Source organism: Carassius auratus, unplaced genomic scaffold, assembly GCF_003368295.1.
Source record: "Carassius auratus strain Wakin unplaced genomic scaffold, ASM336829v1 scaf_tig00020146, whole genome shotgun sequence".
In the NCBI taxonomy this organism is placed as follows: Eukaryota; Metazoa; Chordata; class Actinopteri; order Cypriniformes; family Cyprinidae; genus Carassius; species Carassius auratus.
In genome coordinates, this window is record NW_020525008.1 from 12,830 (window position 1) to 26,852 (window position 14,023).

The 14,023-nt window shown below is 34.3% G+C and overlaps 1 protein-coding gene across 1 annotated transcript; it reads right to left on the reverse strand.

Annotated features, from left to right (window-relative positions):
• Positions 1 to 369: 369 nt before the first annotated feature.
• Positions 370 to 1,964, reverse strand: LOC113076357 (uncharacterized). Its single transcript, XM_026249002.1, has 6 exons — positions 1,922 to 1,964; positions 1,419 to 1,766; positions 957 to 1,316; positions 742 to 846; positions 611 to 645; positions 370 to 420 (listed from the first exon to the last, which is right to left on the reverse strand). The coding sequence occupies exons 1-6, from the start codon at positions 1,962 to 1,964 to the stop codon at positions 370 to 372; spliced, it is 942 nt and encodes a 313-aa protein (XP_026104787.1).
• Positions 1,965 to 14,023: the final 12,059 nt, after the last annotated feature.

Genomic DNA, 14,023 nt, shown 5'->3' on the forward strand with positions numbered 1-14,023 from the left:
ATATATATATATTTATATAAAGCACAAAACATTAATATTTCAGTTAAAAGCACTTTTTTTACATTTATAACTTACAGTATATATATACAGTATATACAGTATATAGTCATGATCAATTTAAAATGTGAATATAACAGTCTTTTTCTATTTAAAACACAAACGAATGGATGTGTTGTCGATACATCTGTTCAAATCTGACCAGATGAAGGCAATGTTACAAAAACTTTGGATTCAGTTTTGCTGTTACCTTTCTGCCCTTTTCTCAGGAAAGAAAATTCATGAATAAAGCTGTAAGTAAAGCAATGGAAAATTTCACATGTCTCACATTTCATAACCAGTTTTTTTTTTTAATTTCAAGTCTTCTAAATGTTAAAGACGTTTGTGAAACACTGTATAATTTACAGTAGTGGTGACATCAGCCTGAAACAGAACCAAAGTTAACAATGAGACATTGTTTTAATATCATGATTATGGACATACTGACTAATTAAAATATAAATGGGAAAAACTAATTTAATGCAGTATTTAAGCATTTCCACTTTTTATATATATATATATTGGCATGAAGCACACTTAACATTAAGCTCTGAGAGCAAGAATATGGGCTTACCATTGATTTATCCAGCACAATGTAGGGGATTCCATCTTGAATGAACAATAAGAATTAATGTTGCACTGTACTGAAACTGATATTGATTTTACTATTATGACTTGAAGGGTGATAAAGCATGTACATCTTACCTTTTTGCCGGTGCTTGTGCAACTGTGAACCCAGAATTATGATCACAATCACAGATAAACAGTTTGCAGATGCTAAAACTAGGGTAATTGTGCTCCATGGTTTATCTTTAGATATGAAAAAGACAACATCATTTTTCAAAGATATTAATTATGCAGCAACATCATGAGCCCACGATTATTATTGTTATTATTTATTTAGTAAAATTAATGGATACCTGGCCCAGGCAAATCAGGTTTTCCTGCATCTCCAAACAGTATCTGTCCACATGCAGCCACAGCGCAGTAGTAAATCCCAGCATCAGAGTGATTGAGGTTTCTCTTGGGCAGGCTGTAGATACATTTGTGTGCAGTAGAGTTCACATCCGAGCTCTTCTCACATTGAGCGTTCCTGCGCTCCTGAGTGAATATCATTCCTGGAGGAGATTCTGTAGATTCACGTCTGAACCAGTAGACGTTGTGTTCTCCTGCACAGCTCTGAGTGAGGACAGTGCACTGAAGTCCCACTGCAGAGTCTTCTGGATGCACTGGATCTATCACAGCTGTCTCATGATCAGACTGCATGTTCAGGTGTCTGCCTAAAAACACAGTAAACAACAACGACATGATTGTCATTTGACCAGACACAATGTGCTACAATACATGTACCACAGTAAAATGCAAGAAAACATTCTGTTTACCTTTAACAATGAGATCTGTGCCTTGCCCAAATGTGAACTTGTATATATATTTAATATAATAGTACGTTGCAGTGTCTGATTCTTCTACATTTGTGATGCTTAGATTAAAACTGCCAGCATCTTTTGTTACAAAAAAGCGATTATGTTTTTCAAAGTCATTTTCAATAACGGCAGGTAAAGATTGATATGATGAAGTGATTAAAAGGGGTTTCTCTCCAGCTCTTTGTTTGACCCAAGCAACAGTGCTTCTTGACTCTTTTGAAAAAATACCGGTGAAGTTAACACTGTCTCCAGCTTGAACAATCTTCAGATGATTCTGAGTCACGATGTTTCCATTATCTGAGCTGCCTAGAAATGTCATAAGAGAGCAGTTAGCATTGCCTACTGTACAAATTTGTTCAAACACATTGAAAACAAGTATGATGTCTATACACTTTTTTTGTTTTAGCTCATTTAGTCTAAGTGTGGGTCTGAAATTAACAGAATAAAAAATAGAAACTTACACTTTAAAAGGTAAAGCATTAGTATAAAAAAATTCTGAATCATTTTTTTCACATCTGCTCCAAACAGGTTAAATCATCTAGAGGGGAAAGAAATAAAATGGAATAAATAATTGTTGCTATATTATATGCATTATTATAAAATTATGCAGTTTAGTTTGTCATATAATTCTTCTTCTTCTTTTTTTTTTTACATTTTACAGTAAGGTTCATTAGTTTACATTAGTTAACTAATTTAGTTAACATGAACTAAGCATGAACAATACTTCTACAGCATTTATTAATCTTAATGTTAATTTCAACAATTACCAAAGCATTATAAAAATTCTAAACCTGTGCTTGTTAACACTGCCATTAGTTAATACACTGTGAATTAATATACTAACAATGAACGACTGTATTTTCATTAATATTAACATAGATGAAAAATATTGTAATAAATGTATTGTTCATTTGTTTGTTAATTAGAGTTAGAGTGTACTTTATTGTCCTTTTCAGGAAATTTGTTTTTGACTCAGCTGCAGTAGTACATTCACACACACAACACACGACAAACAATAATTAAAAAGTCTTATTATATACAGTACAGACCAAATGTTTGGACACACCTTCTCATTAAAAGAGTTTTCTTTATTTTCATGATGAAAATTGTAGAGTCACTTGTTGACCCTTTTGTCTTCTGTCTGCGGTCCAGCTCACCCCTAAACCATCTCGATTGGTCAAATAGCCCTTGATGCCTTCAGTGTGCCTTCAAATTTCATAGTCATGAAAATAAAGAAATCTCTTTGAATGAGAAGGTGTGTCCAAACTTTTGGTCTGTACTGTATATATTATAAATATTAGTGCTGGGCAACGGTATTATTTAAAAATGTAAAATTGCAATTAATCGCACAGTTGTCTGCTATTAATCACATTGTTATGCAAATTTTTTTTTTATAATGCATTCAAAAGTAGTGTATTGTTCTGTTTTATGAACAAAAGAGCAATAACATTTGGCACAACTCTGGACCACAAAACCAGTCTTCATTTGGACAACTTTAAAGGCGATTTTCTCAATATTTAGAAGTTTTTCTGCTCCAACAGATTCCAGATTTTCAAATAGTTGTATCTCGGCCAAATATTGTTAGTCTGATCCTAACAAAACATTCATACATCAATGGAAAGCTTATTTATTCAGATTTCAGATGATGTATAAATTTCCAGGGTCACATTTGGTTTGCAAACTCTTTTAAACAAATAAGGTGGCTTTTTACAGTAGTATTCATTTTACATAGTAGATGTTAAAATATTTATTGTAAATCTTAAATTCTAACATTAATTTAATTAAATTTAATATAAAACAAGCTATCTGTCATTGCCAGGGCATTAATGTTTTTTATAGAAAATATTTTATTGTTTGTTATAGAAAAACAAGTCATGCTCAGAGTCCAGTGCCTTGATCGTAACATTATAACAGGCATCTTCCTATCAGAGACCTGAATGATCGCGGGACCCATCACAGCAGAGTGCAGCGCGGGGACAACACTTGATGTGCGGGTAGAGCTCGTGTTTGCGGGATCTGGGAGAATAATTAGAGTATCCTCAAACTAGGGAATCTTAACCCCAAAATCCTGGTTCTTTTGTGCTAAAGGCACCAGAGTGCAGATATTCTGATACATGCTGCATGATTTCGTGAATATTTCTGAGGAGCAAAAATGATAGATATGTACAGCAATATATTGTGAGATGGCCGTGTGTTGCTGCGTTCTATACGACTCCAAATAAACCACAAAGTTAACAAAACAATGCACTCCACTATGCTGAGCAAGCACTTCTCTGCTGTACTCGTACTATCGTAAACTTCCTATTTCCCATTTATGAAGTCGTGATTATGAGCTTGTTGCATTATTTTCTATTAAAAATAGCACACACACATTACAATAATTACATCTTTCTATTTAAAATATCAATAGATACAGGTAAAAATATTTTTTTTTGTAACGGTTGCCCTTACCACAAAGTGGTACTCTATAATATCTCCCTGATGGCAAAAGTTTATACATTGGAAATAAAAAATTGCTATGATCACTCCCTATTGTTTGTGCATTCTTAAGAAACTGCGACTCATGAATTAATTGAAGTGATCTGTACCTACTCTCTTATACCTGTAACTTTCATTGCAGTTTTAACAAGATGTGCAAGCTGCGATTTTAATTAGACTGAAAGGTTGCCATACCAAGCTTGCATCCAGTAGTATAATAGACTACCTAAGACTGCTTGATAAAATAGTTAAATAATTTTCAGATTTACAACAAACAACCCCCAAGTCTTCTTAAAAAAAACAACCATTGTTGGAACTTAAAACAGAGATTATTAATGTGGGCTAGTAATACATAAACTAACATTAACTAATGGGACCTTATAAAAAAATACAAATATTTGTAAAAAATTTATTAATTTACGTAGTATATTGTAAAATAATGCGTCATTGTTTTCTACATTGTTGTGTCATGTAGAAATAGAGATAGTTACCTCAATAAATCTCCTCTTCTTCTTGTTTGTGCTGGTTGACTGAATGAGTTACCCTTCACCTATAAATATTTTAACAGAGCTGGATTTACTTGATTATAGTAAATGAAAAGATTGGATTCAGGTGTAAAAAAAGAAAAGAAAAAAAGCATCAATTCATTATGCAACTCAACCAAACTAAACTAAAGTGGGAGGATACTGTATCTGCAATCTCTTTATCACAAAGCTGATCTACTCAAAAGATTGACGCCCCACTACGACTGCCTTTGATGTGTAAAAAAGGAAAAAAACACACACCACATGTAACATAAGCAGTCCTTTCATCTAAAGCACACAAACAAACTTACAAATGACCTTTAAAATTTTTAATCCTTTCGACAGACAGTGTCGTAAAACGTAAAAAAAAAAAAAAAAAAAATAATAATAATTACATTTTCATAAAACTAGTATACATGGTTTTATATTACTCAGACATTTAAACAAATGTTTCACTGAGTGGTACTAAAACACGGGTTCAATGCGATGAACCCTGGCAAATTTGTATTTGATACAGGTATATAGTGCTGTGTTTTTTATTGTTGCTTCTGGTATGTATTGCAATGGTTCAGAATTCAAATATCCGTCTACTGTAGCTAAAAGCAAATGCTCTATCATGTTGGAAATATGCCTTACACCAAACACAACCATAAATCTACCGATAGTGTTAAAACGGATTTGTTGATAGAATGTAGAATGATATAATGTTATATATAGAAATGAACTGTTTTGTTGAACCTTGGTTACACGGGATTCAAACCAGAGCTCCTCACCTCTCAAGTATCTTTCTGTACTCTGTGAGCTACCGAACAAACCTACTGTCTATGAAAACCCATAGATATCAAGCTGTATATGTGCGATGCTAACATTCAAAAGCATACATTTTCAAATCTCCCAGCATATTAGTATTGTTTTTATGTAATAACATGATATTCTTTGTAGTTTGTGAAAGATGCCTTGAGAATGCACATTTCCTGTGTTTAAGCTGACAGGTGCTTGCGGTGGTAGGGGCCCCATCAAGTGTATTTGCTCAAATACCACGAAGCACAGACTCCTCCACAAAGTCAGCATATGTCCATGTAAGAATATGTTAGGTCAACTAGAGCACCAGTCAGAAGAGAAAAGAAAGTATATAATTTCCTGTAGAACGGACTGAGAACAGCTGTGATGAATATCAGCGGAGAAACATTTAACTTTAGACATGAAAATATATATATATAATTTTTTTTACAAGTTTTGTAGATTAATATAAAATATTTTGATCCGATGAAGAATTCCCCAAATATGTATATGAAGAGTGCAAACTGTAACTATTTTACTTGCAAGAGGTTATTGTGAACCTCTGTGCTTCTGTATGTGTATGTTTGCATGCATGATTGTGCACAGTGTGGTTTGAGCATTTTCCAACCACAGGACTGACCCACTGATGAGTTTCACACCTATCAATGATTACTGCTGGGTGACAAACACATCGTAATAATAGGAAAAGTTTATTTAAACACTACAAACACCTTATGTGCTCAACTGGGCTTACAAGTTAAAATGTGAGCATTTAACAGGACACAAATTAATTTCCCATTTTACTATGCTGTGTATTTAAATGAACATGCTTTATTAACTTTAATAAAATATAAACATAAAATATTAAATAATCATACAATTTTAACATTTTCATTTAGGAAAATGGAGGCAATAAAATAATGGAAATAGCGGTAATCTTAAATGTTTTTAGCTGTGTTCAAAGAGGACATAATTTACAAAGAAAGTGACACAGCCATGTACGGTGACCCATGTACGGTGACCCATAATTCGTGCACACACACACAGCAGTTAATACACACCCGGAGCAGTGGGCAGCCATTTATGCTGCGGCACCCGGGGAGCAGTTGGGGTTCGGTGCCTTGCTCAAGGGCAGCTCAGTAGTGGTATTGCCAGCCCAAAATTCAAACCCGCAACCCTTTTTAGCATAAATTTTGAATTTTTTTAAATAGCTTCACTTGATTTTAGTACAGGTCTCACAGCCTAATATTTTGGTCTTATGGGGCTTTATGAGACATTTATCAATAATACTGGGCAGCATCACTTTTTTAAACTCTCTTTAAAAACATGATGCAGGCTAATGCTGTCCCATATATGACTGATTATTTATTTATGTTTATTTATTTGAATCATTATGTCAGGGAAATACAGGATTCAGTAGCAGGTAACAAAAAAGTTTATTAAACCCTCACTGAGCAAATAGGGAAAACAACAGGAACACAAAATGGAAGATCACACCAAGTTCACAGGGCCAAGAAAGAACCTCTCAGCAGGGACAGATCCTAGCGTCATCAGACACGCAGCGTCAAAGTCACACCAACCAGAGCATAATTTGGGATGCAGCGTCAAAGTGAACTCCCCGAATGAGAGTGTAATGTGTAGGGAGTAACTGGAGCAATGTATCCGGCTCTCAACAGAAATGACCCATGTGCTCAGAGACAATGCACACAGACACCAAGACAAAACATCACAAATCAGACCGAAGTGATGACTATTACATGCAAGTATATATAATAGCTATTTAGTTTTTGATTAATGGACCACAAGGGTATCACCATATTGGCCAATAAATATACTTCTGCAACTTTATCTTTAATGTTTATATGAAAATATTGCTAACACTTTATTCTAGACACATGAGAGGTATATACTGACAATAATTAATGTAGTTGTCATGAGTAAACATCATCAGCATGTGATAGTGCAGTAGTAGAGTAGTACAATGTATAATCTAATTACCTTATTAAATCATTAGTCTGCCAAACTAGAAAACAATGCATTAATCACAATTGTCACATTTCAGTACCACGGACAGGGATTTTGCCTTCTCTAGATCTTCTCAGCTTCAGTCTTTTCCAACAAATCAGTCAATCTAAAATTGATATATGTTAGCATGTGCTGATCCTAAAATCTAGTAAAACATGTTGACACAAAAATAAACAAATAGAATAAAAAAATAAGGGTCCATAAGGGTAGCTTAAAATTACATGTCGGTGAGTTCAGTAATAACTTAACTTACACTGAAAATGTTTGTCTAGAAACTATTTTTACTCAATTCAGGAAATTGCTAGTAAATCTCACAATTAATTACAAAGAAACAGCCAGTAACACACTGAATTAAACACAACATTTTGAAGTAAAAATAACTTAAATAATATATTACTACTATAGTACTCCAACAGTACTCCAATAATCTTTGTTTTATGTATAATTTTGATATACATAATATATATGTATATATATATATATATATATATATATATATATATATATATATATATATATATATATATATATATATATATATATATATATATATATATATATATATATATATATATTAGTTTTGTGTAATTTAGAGATAAAAAGGTCTGTTGGTTTTATCAAATTAATGTGTACAATTTTTGTGTACAACTGAGAATTTAATTTTAAAATGTATCTTTTTCTCTTGTGCTTATATTGAATTATCTTGTATATTTTTTTTCTGGGTCTTCTAGAAGCGCTGGACTTTTGTTGAAAGCTCAAAGCAGTATAATACATATGGAGCCAAAAGAGTCTCAATAAAGATAAATGCACACACTACATTCACATATGCACACACAGGATTCATACATGCACACACATGATTCATAAATACACACACAGGATACACAAATGCGCACAAAATTTACAAATGCACACACAAAATTTAAAAAGCACAGAAGATTCACAAATGCATACAAAATTCAGAAATGCACACAAAATTCAGAAATACACACACAATTCAGAAATGCAAACAACATTTACAAATGCACTCAAGATTCACAAATGCACAGGACAAGATTCACAAATGTATTTCTGATGCACACACATATATATCTTGATTTACAAACTGCTTGCGGTCTGTGAACTTCACTGCATTTGTGTTTGAATTTTGAGACTCCTCTGACTTGGCTTGACACACAAATGCATGGAATGATCAGCAACAAATCAGATGTCTCCCTTCTTTTAGCCAATCACAAGAACGCACTCCACGTGGGGGATTGTTTACTTATAAACCAATCACATGAACGCGTTCACACAGCGTGATATGCCTGTGGTGCGGCATATTATAGCCTACTTATTTATGAAATTGTATGAAAATACAGATGTTTAGATTACAATTCAGGTTTATTTTTTTTTTCATTTTTTACAAAATATAAATTTAAAAATGTCTCAGTACATATAGCCCAGACTGTGACTGCAGAAAAAAAGTTAACCATGGATTCATAAATTTGCAATAGGCAATTATTTAAAAAAATGTTTTACACCTTTTTGAATATTTAAATATATCTAAATATTCTTTTGGATGCAATATAGAAGTCACTTAAATTATAATATTCGGTCCCTACAGGAAGAGAGAGTCAGTGGTCCGCTGCGAGAGGAAAGTGACTCTCCGGCTGCGCAAAGTGAGTTGATGGCTGTGTGAGGAAAGGGAATTGTTTGTTCAACTTTGCTGGGTGAGGAAAGTGAATCGTTCACTGAGGAAAGTGAGTCGTTCGCTGAGTGAGGAAAGTGAGTCGTTCGCTACGTGACTCGTGAGGAAAGTGAATCGTTCGATGAGGAAAGTGAGTCGTTCGCTGCGAGAGGAAAGTGACTCTCCGGCTGCGGAAAGTGAGTCTCCTGCTGCGCAAAGTGGGTGTCCGGCTGCGCAAAGTGAGTCGCCGGCTGCGTGAGGTAAGTGAGTCGTTCGCTGAGGAAAGTGAGTCGTTCGCTGCGTGAGGAAAGTGAGTCATTCACTGAGGAAAGTGAGTCGTTCGCTGCATGAGGAAAGTGAGTCATTCACTGAGGAAAGTGAGTCGTTCGCTGATTGGCTTTGGGTAAACAATCCCCCACCTGGGGTGCATTCTTGTGATTGGCTCAAACCAGGGAGATATCTGATTGGTTGCAGATCATTCCCTGTTAAAAAAAGGCATTTGTGTGTTGAGCCAAGCCAGGGGAGTCTCAAAATTCACACACAAATGCAGTGAAGTTCACAGACCGCAAGCAGTTTGTAAATCAATATATATGTGTGTGTGCATCAGAAATACATTTCTGAATCTTGTCCTGTGCATTTGTGAATCTTGAGTGCATTTGTAAATGTTGTTTGCATTTCTGAATTGTGTGTGTATTTCTGAATTTTGTGTGCATTTCTGAATTTTGTATGCATTTGTGAATGTTCTGTGTTTTATAAATGTTGTGTGTGCATTTGTGAATTTTGTGCGCATTTGTGTATCCTATGTGTGTATTTATGAATTATGTGTGTGCATTTATCTTTATTGAGACTCTTTTGGCTCCATACTACATACATAGCATGTTTGTCTTCATCCTAGAACAACTATGATATTATATTCAGTCAAATATATTGCCAATAAAAACATTTATATTGAATTGTAAGTAACATATGGTTTAAAACTTTAATTATTTAACTGCTTACCTTTAAGTGAACAGTCTGAATATTCTGAGTCCCATCTTAAATAACAACAAGAACTGGAATACAGAACTGCACTGTCATTGAAGAATGTTGATTTGGTCACATATTAGAGAAATGTTAAGCAGTAATTCCTACCTTTCCATCTCTACATGCACAATTATGAGTTATGTGCCCAGAAATATGATCACAATCACTGATAAACAGTTTAAAATTCCTATAACCAGAGCAGTTATATTCTAAGAAAATATAAGTCTGAAAACCTTAATTAAAAATTAAAGTAATTTCACATTTTCAAACACAACAGATAATGCCTGATATGATGACGCAATCAAAACGGGTTTCCTTCCAGCTCTTTGTTTGACCCAAGCAACAGTGGCAGTGGAAAAATACAGATGAAGTTAACAACACTGTGTCCAGCTTGAACAATCTTCAGATGATTCTGAATCTCGACATCTGCATTATCTGAGCTGCCTAGAAAAATTAAATGTCATGTTTGAGTTAATGGATAGTATTGCTTGCTGTAGAATTGCTTCATTGTGCAACACAAAAATATAATTACTGAAATTTTGAAAAAAAATAAATAAATATATACTGTATAAGGAGTTCTTACTAGAACCAAAAAGTATGACCATATTAGCCCTGTTCTGTCAACACTGCACTCCCTATCAAGCATCGTATAGATTTTAAAATCTTGCTTATTACTTATAAAGCCCCGAGGTAAGGCCTATCTGGGTTAACTTGGGAAAAGGAGACCTCTCTGGGCATAACTTGGGTCTGTAGTCCTCTTTGGGCTGGACGTGTAAACTGGATCCATTTCTGGAGTGTACTTAGGGGTTGGAGCCGACACTGGAGCAGACTTGTGGGCTTGAGCTAATAGCCTCGTCCTCCTTAGATTCCTCCCCTGGTTTGAGGTGAGGGAGAAAGGAGCTGTCAGCTGAGGGCATGGGAGTGAATTGGAGAGAACTGGTAAGTTCACAGCTTGTACAATCTTGTGGTCTTGATTTCTGAAAACTTCTAAACTGTTTATTCTAAACAGAAACCTTTGAATACTTGAACCTTTCAATTTAAGTAAAATTTATTTGATATCTCACATGTGCATATACTGAATTGTCTTGTGATTTTCTTTTTCTGGGTCTTCTAGTGGTGGAGGGTTTTTGTTGAAGGCTCAAAGCTGCATAATTCACATTATCTGCATCATCGGTCTGATATGAAACAGTAATTATGATACATTAAATGTAATATATTGCTTAAAAACATAATATTTAGCGTAATCTTTAGATTGATAGCAGTGCTTAACTTCATTGGCAAAATATTTTTATTGCACTGGATTCAGAATAAGTAATTTAGCTTACCATCAGTTGACTATGTTGAGTGTTGTGTGTTGGGTCTTGCATGTTGTGTGTTAAAAGGTACCAGTGGAAGGTTGCTGATCATGCTTAGTTTGATCAATGATGCCCAGTCATAATCCTACCTAGATGCATCGTGTTTTGTGTACTATAAGGAATTAGTCATATTTGAATGCTGCATGTTTCTATGTTGAATAACAGTCAGAACTGGTGATACAACAAATTATATCTGTTACAGTAAATGGGTTTTAAACTATATTAAAATGCCAAAACACTTGCGCCTTGACTGTTGAGGACTAAGGGCTATGACACAGAGTCAGGCTTAAACAGATTCATTTTGTCCATATAAGGAGAAGATCTGATGTTAAACAAGAGTTCCAGTCAGAGGCCTCAGTGTATGACATCATTTCCTGTAGAGTGACTGACAGGAAGAAGCTGCTCAGTACAGACTCATAACTTCTGTGGTGAACATCAGCGGAGAAACATTTAAATTTAAAACTGACATTAACACAATAAAACAGTATTAACCATATATTATATTATTTTATATGATATTATAATAAAATATTAGAAGTATTAATTTGGATCAAAATGCAATTTTACCTGTAATTTTCCAAAATACATGTAGAGCGTAAATTTACCCAATTCAGCTGTAGCAAGTTACACAAGATATGTAGAAGTTATAAATAAGTATTAATGAGTAATAATTAAGTAAATAAGAGTGTTTATTTACACCTCTGTGCATACTTTTGCAAGAGTGATTTGCACACAACATGGTTTGATCATTTTCCAACCACAGGACTGACCCACTGGCTTGTTTTCACACCTTTCTCTCAAAACCACACATGCACCATTGCCATAAAAACAAAAGAGCAAATAAATAAATAAATTCTTGTCTCCATTATTGGAATAAAATAACCCTTCCATGTGTACATTTTTGTCAGAACCTATTCCATAATTTTAAGTAAAAATCAGCAAAAACTTTAAACATCCGCTCTGTGTATGTTTATTGGTCTGGCTAGTGACAAGTACTGTAATATGGCACCAATTACAAACACAGTATTATATATAATGAGTCTCTTAAAACAGGTTTACATGCATGCAATGTATATAAAAAAATTTAATTATAAACATTTGTTTTCTTAAAAAATAGATTAAAATTTTCCTCATTTCTAAATGATTTGTAAACATCTTGTGCTAAGCAGTTCAAAGAATTAATCTCTCTAAACCCCTCCTTTCTGTAAACCCTCACTGATTGGCCAGATGCCGCAGTCCTTTGTGATTGGTCCAGAGCCTAGAGAGATTGCCTCTGGATTGGTCTACCACGTACAGCATGTGTTGGAGATGAAACGCTTATTGACATCAGGGCCGACCTGTAGCATAGGTGACATAGGCAGTTGCCTAGGGTGCAAAATGACTGTTTTTTTTTTTTTTTTTTTTTTTTTTTGTAAGTGTGTCCCTCAGTGTTTGGAATTACGGCGTTTAAAAGAACGGCGTTAGGTAACGACGTTATTTTTTCACTTACGGGGTAATCTAACTAATTAATTTTCCCGTCGTAACAACGCCGTTAACGTTACTAAACGTCAAATGCGGTGCGTTACTATGCATTGATTTAATAAACTATGTAATCCGAACGCACCCCTGCCGGCTCAGACAGCGAGTGAGGAGGTGGGTTAAAAACGAGATAAGCGATTATGATTGGCTAAGACAGAGTCATATGTTTCATGGTAGCCAATCAGAGCCAGTGTTTTTACACACATGCCGACACGCGCCAGCGCCAGCTGCGCCGAACACACACACACACACACACGCAACAGCTACAGAGAGATTAGCGCAGCAGCAGCAGAAATGGCGAGTCAGGAGCAATCCGATGTAAAGTTGGCATTTTCAAGGTGGAGATATAAGCGCTACTTCAAATTCATTGCGGTCAAAGGCAAGAACGTGCATGTAATGTGTACATGTAATGTGATACACCCGCATCTACAAAGTGGCCAAAAACACTTTTCTTACAAAGATAATACTTGAAGTGCAGGATAAAACTCTTGCTGTCTGTTGACGTGCAATAAATATTGAAAGTTATGCACGAACACCTGTCTGTTCTATTCATTTCAACTGACTTGAAAACTGCTAAAAAAAAAAAAAATCTTTGACATATTGCAACTTTTTTTTTTTTTTTTTTTTTTACAGTAACGCAAATAGTTACTTTCCCTGGTAAAGAGTTACTTTTAATATAGAGAAATTCAGTTACTAACTCAGTTACTTTTTGGAAAAAGTAGTGAGTATAACTAATTACTTTTTTAAAGTAACGTTCCCAACAGTGCTTGTGACCATCGTGCACTCCTACACCCATATATTATGCTAAATAATTTCTGACAGTAAATATAATATAAGTACTGATCGTTCATCAAACTTATCAAAATAATGTTTTAAAATCAAGATTTTACAACATGTCATATTGGACTAATTTACACACTTTCTGCATCATGACATAATTATAATACATATCATAACACATCAATTATGCATGGCGCATGCAATTTTGCTTTTAGAACATCTTAACTGGCAACACTGACACCGTGGAACATGTTTGCTTGAGTTAACTGCTTATTTAGATTTGACTTTATTTTCTTTAAATAAATACATTTTATTGTTTTAATTTAATTTACATTACCGCTTGATTTTAATTCACCAAAAATTGTCTAAATGTCTTTTGAAAAAGACCATGACTAGGATTATAATCTAGCA

Excerpts from the sequence above, each read along its gene's own strand:
- LOC113076357 (XM_026249002.1), bottom strand. The coding sequence starts at position 1,964 with ATGATTCAGAATTTTTTTATACTAATGCTTTACCTTTTAAAGT. Across the intron at positions 1,317-1,418 it reads CACAGATCTCATTGTTAAAG|GCAGACACCTGAACATGCAG; the intron begins GTAAACAGAATG and ends CTGTGTTTTTAG. Across the intron at positions 421-610 it reads TTGTGCTGGATAAATCAATG|GCTGATGTCACCACTACTGT; the intron begins GTAAGCCCATAT and ends GTTCTGTTTCAG.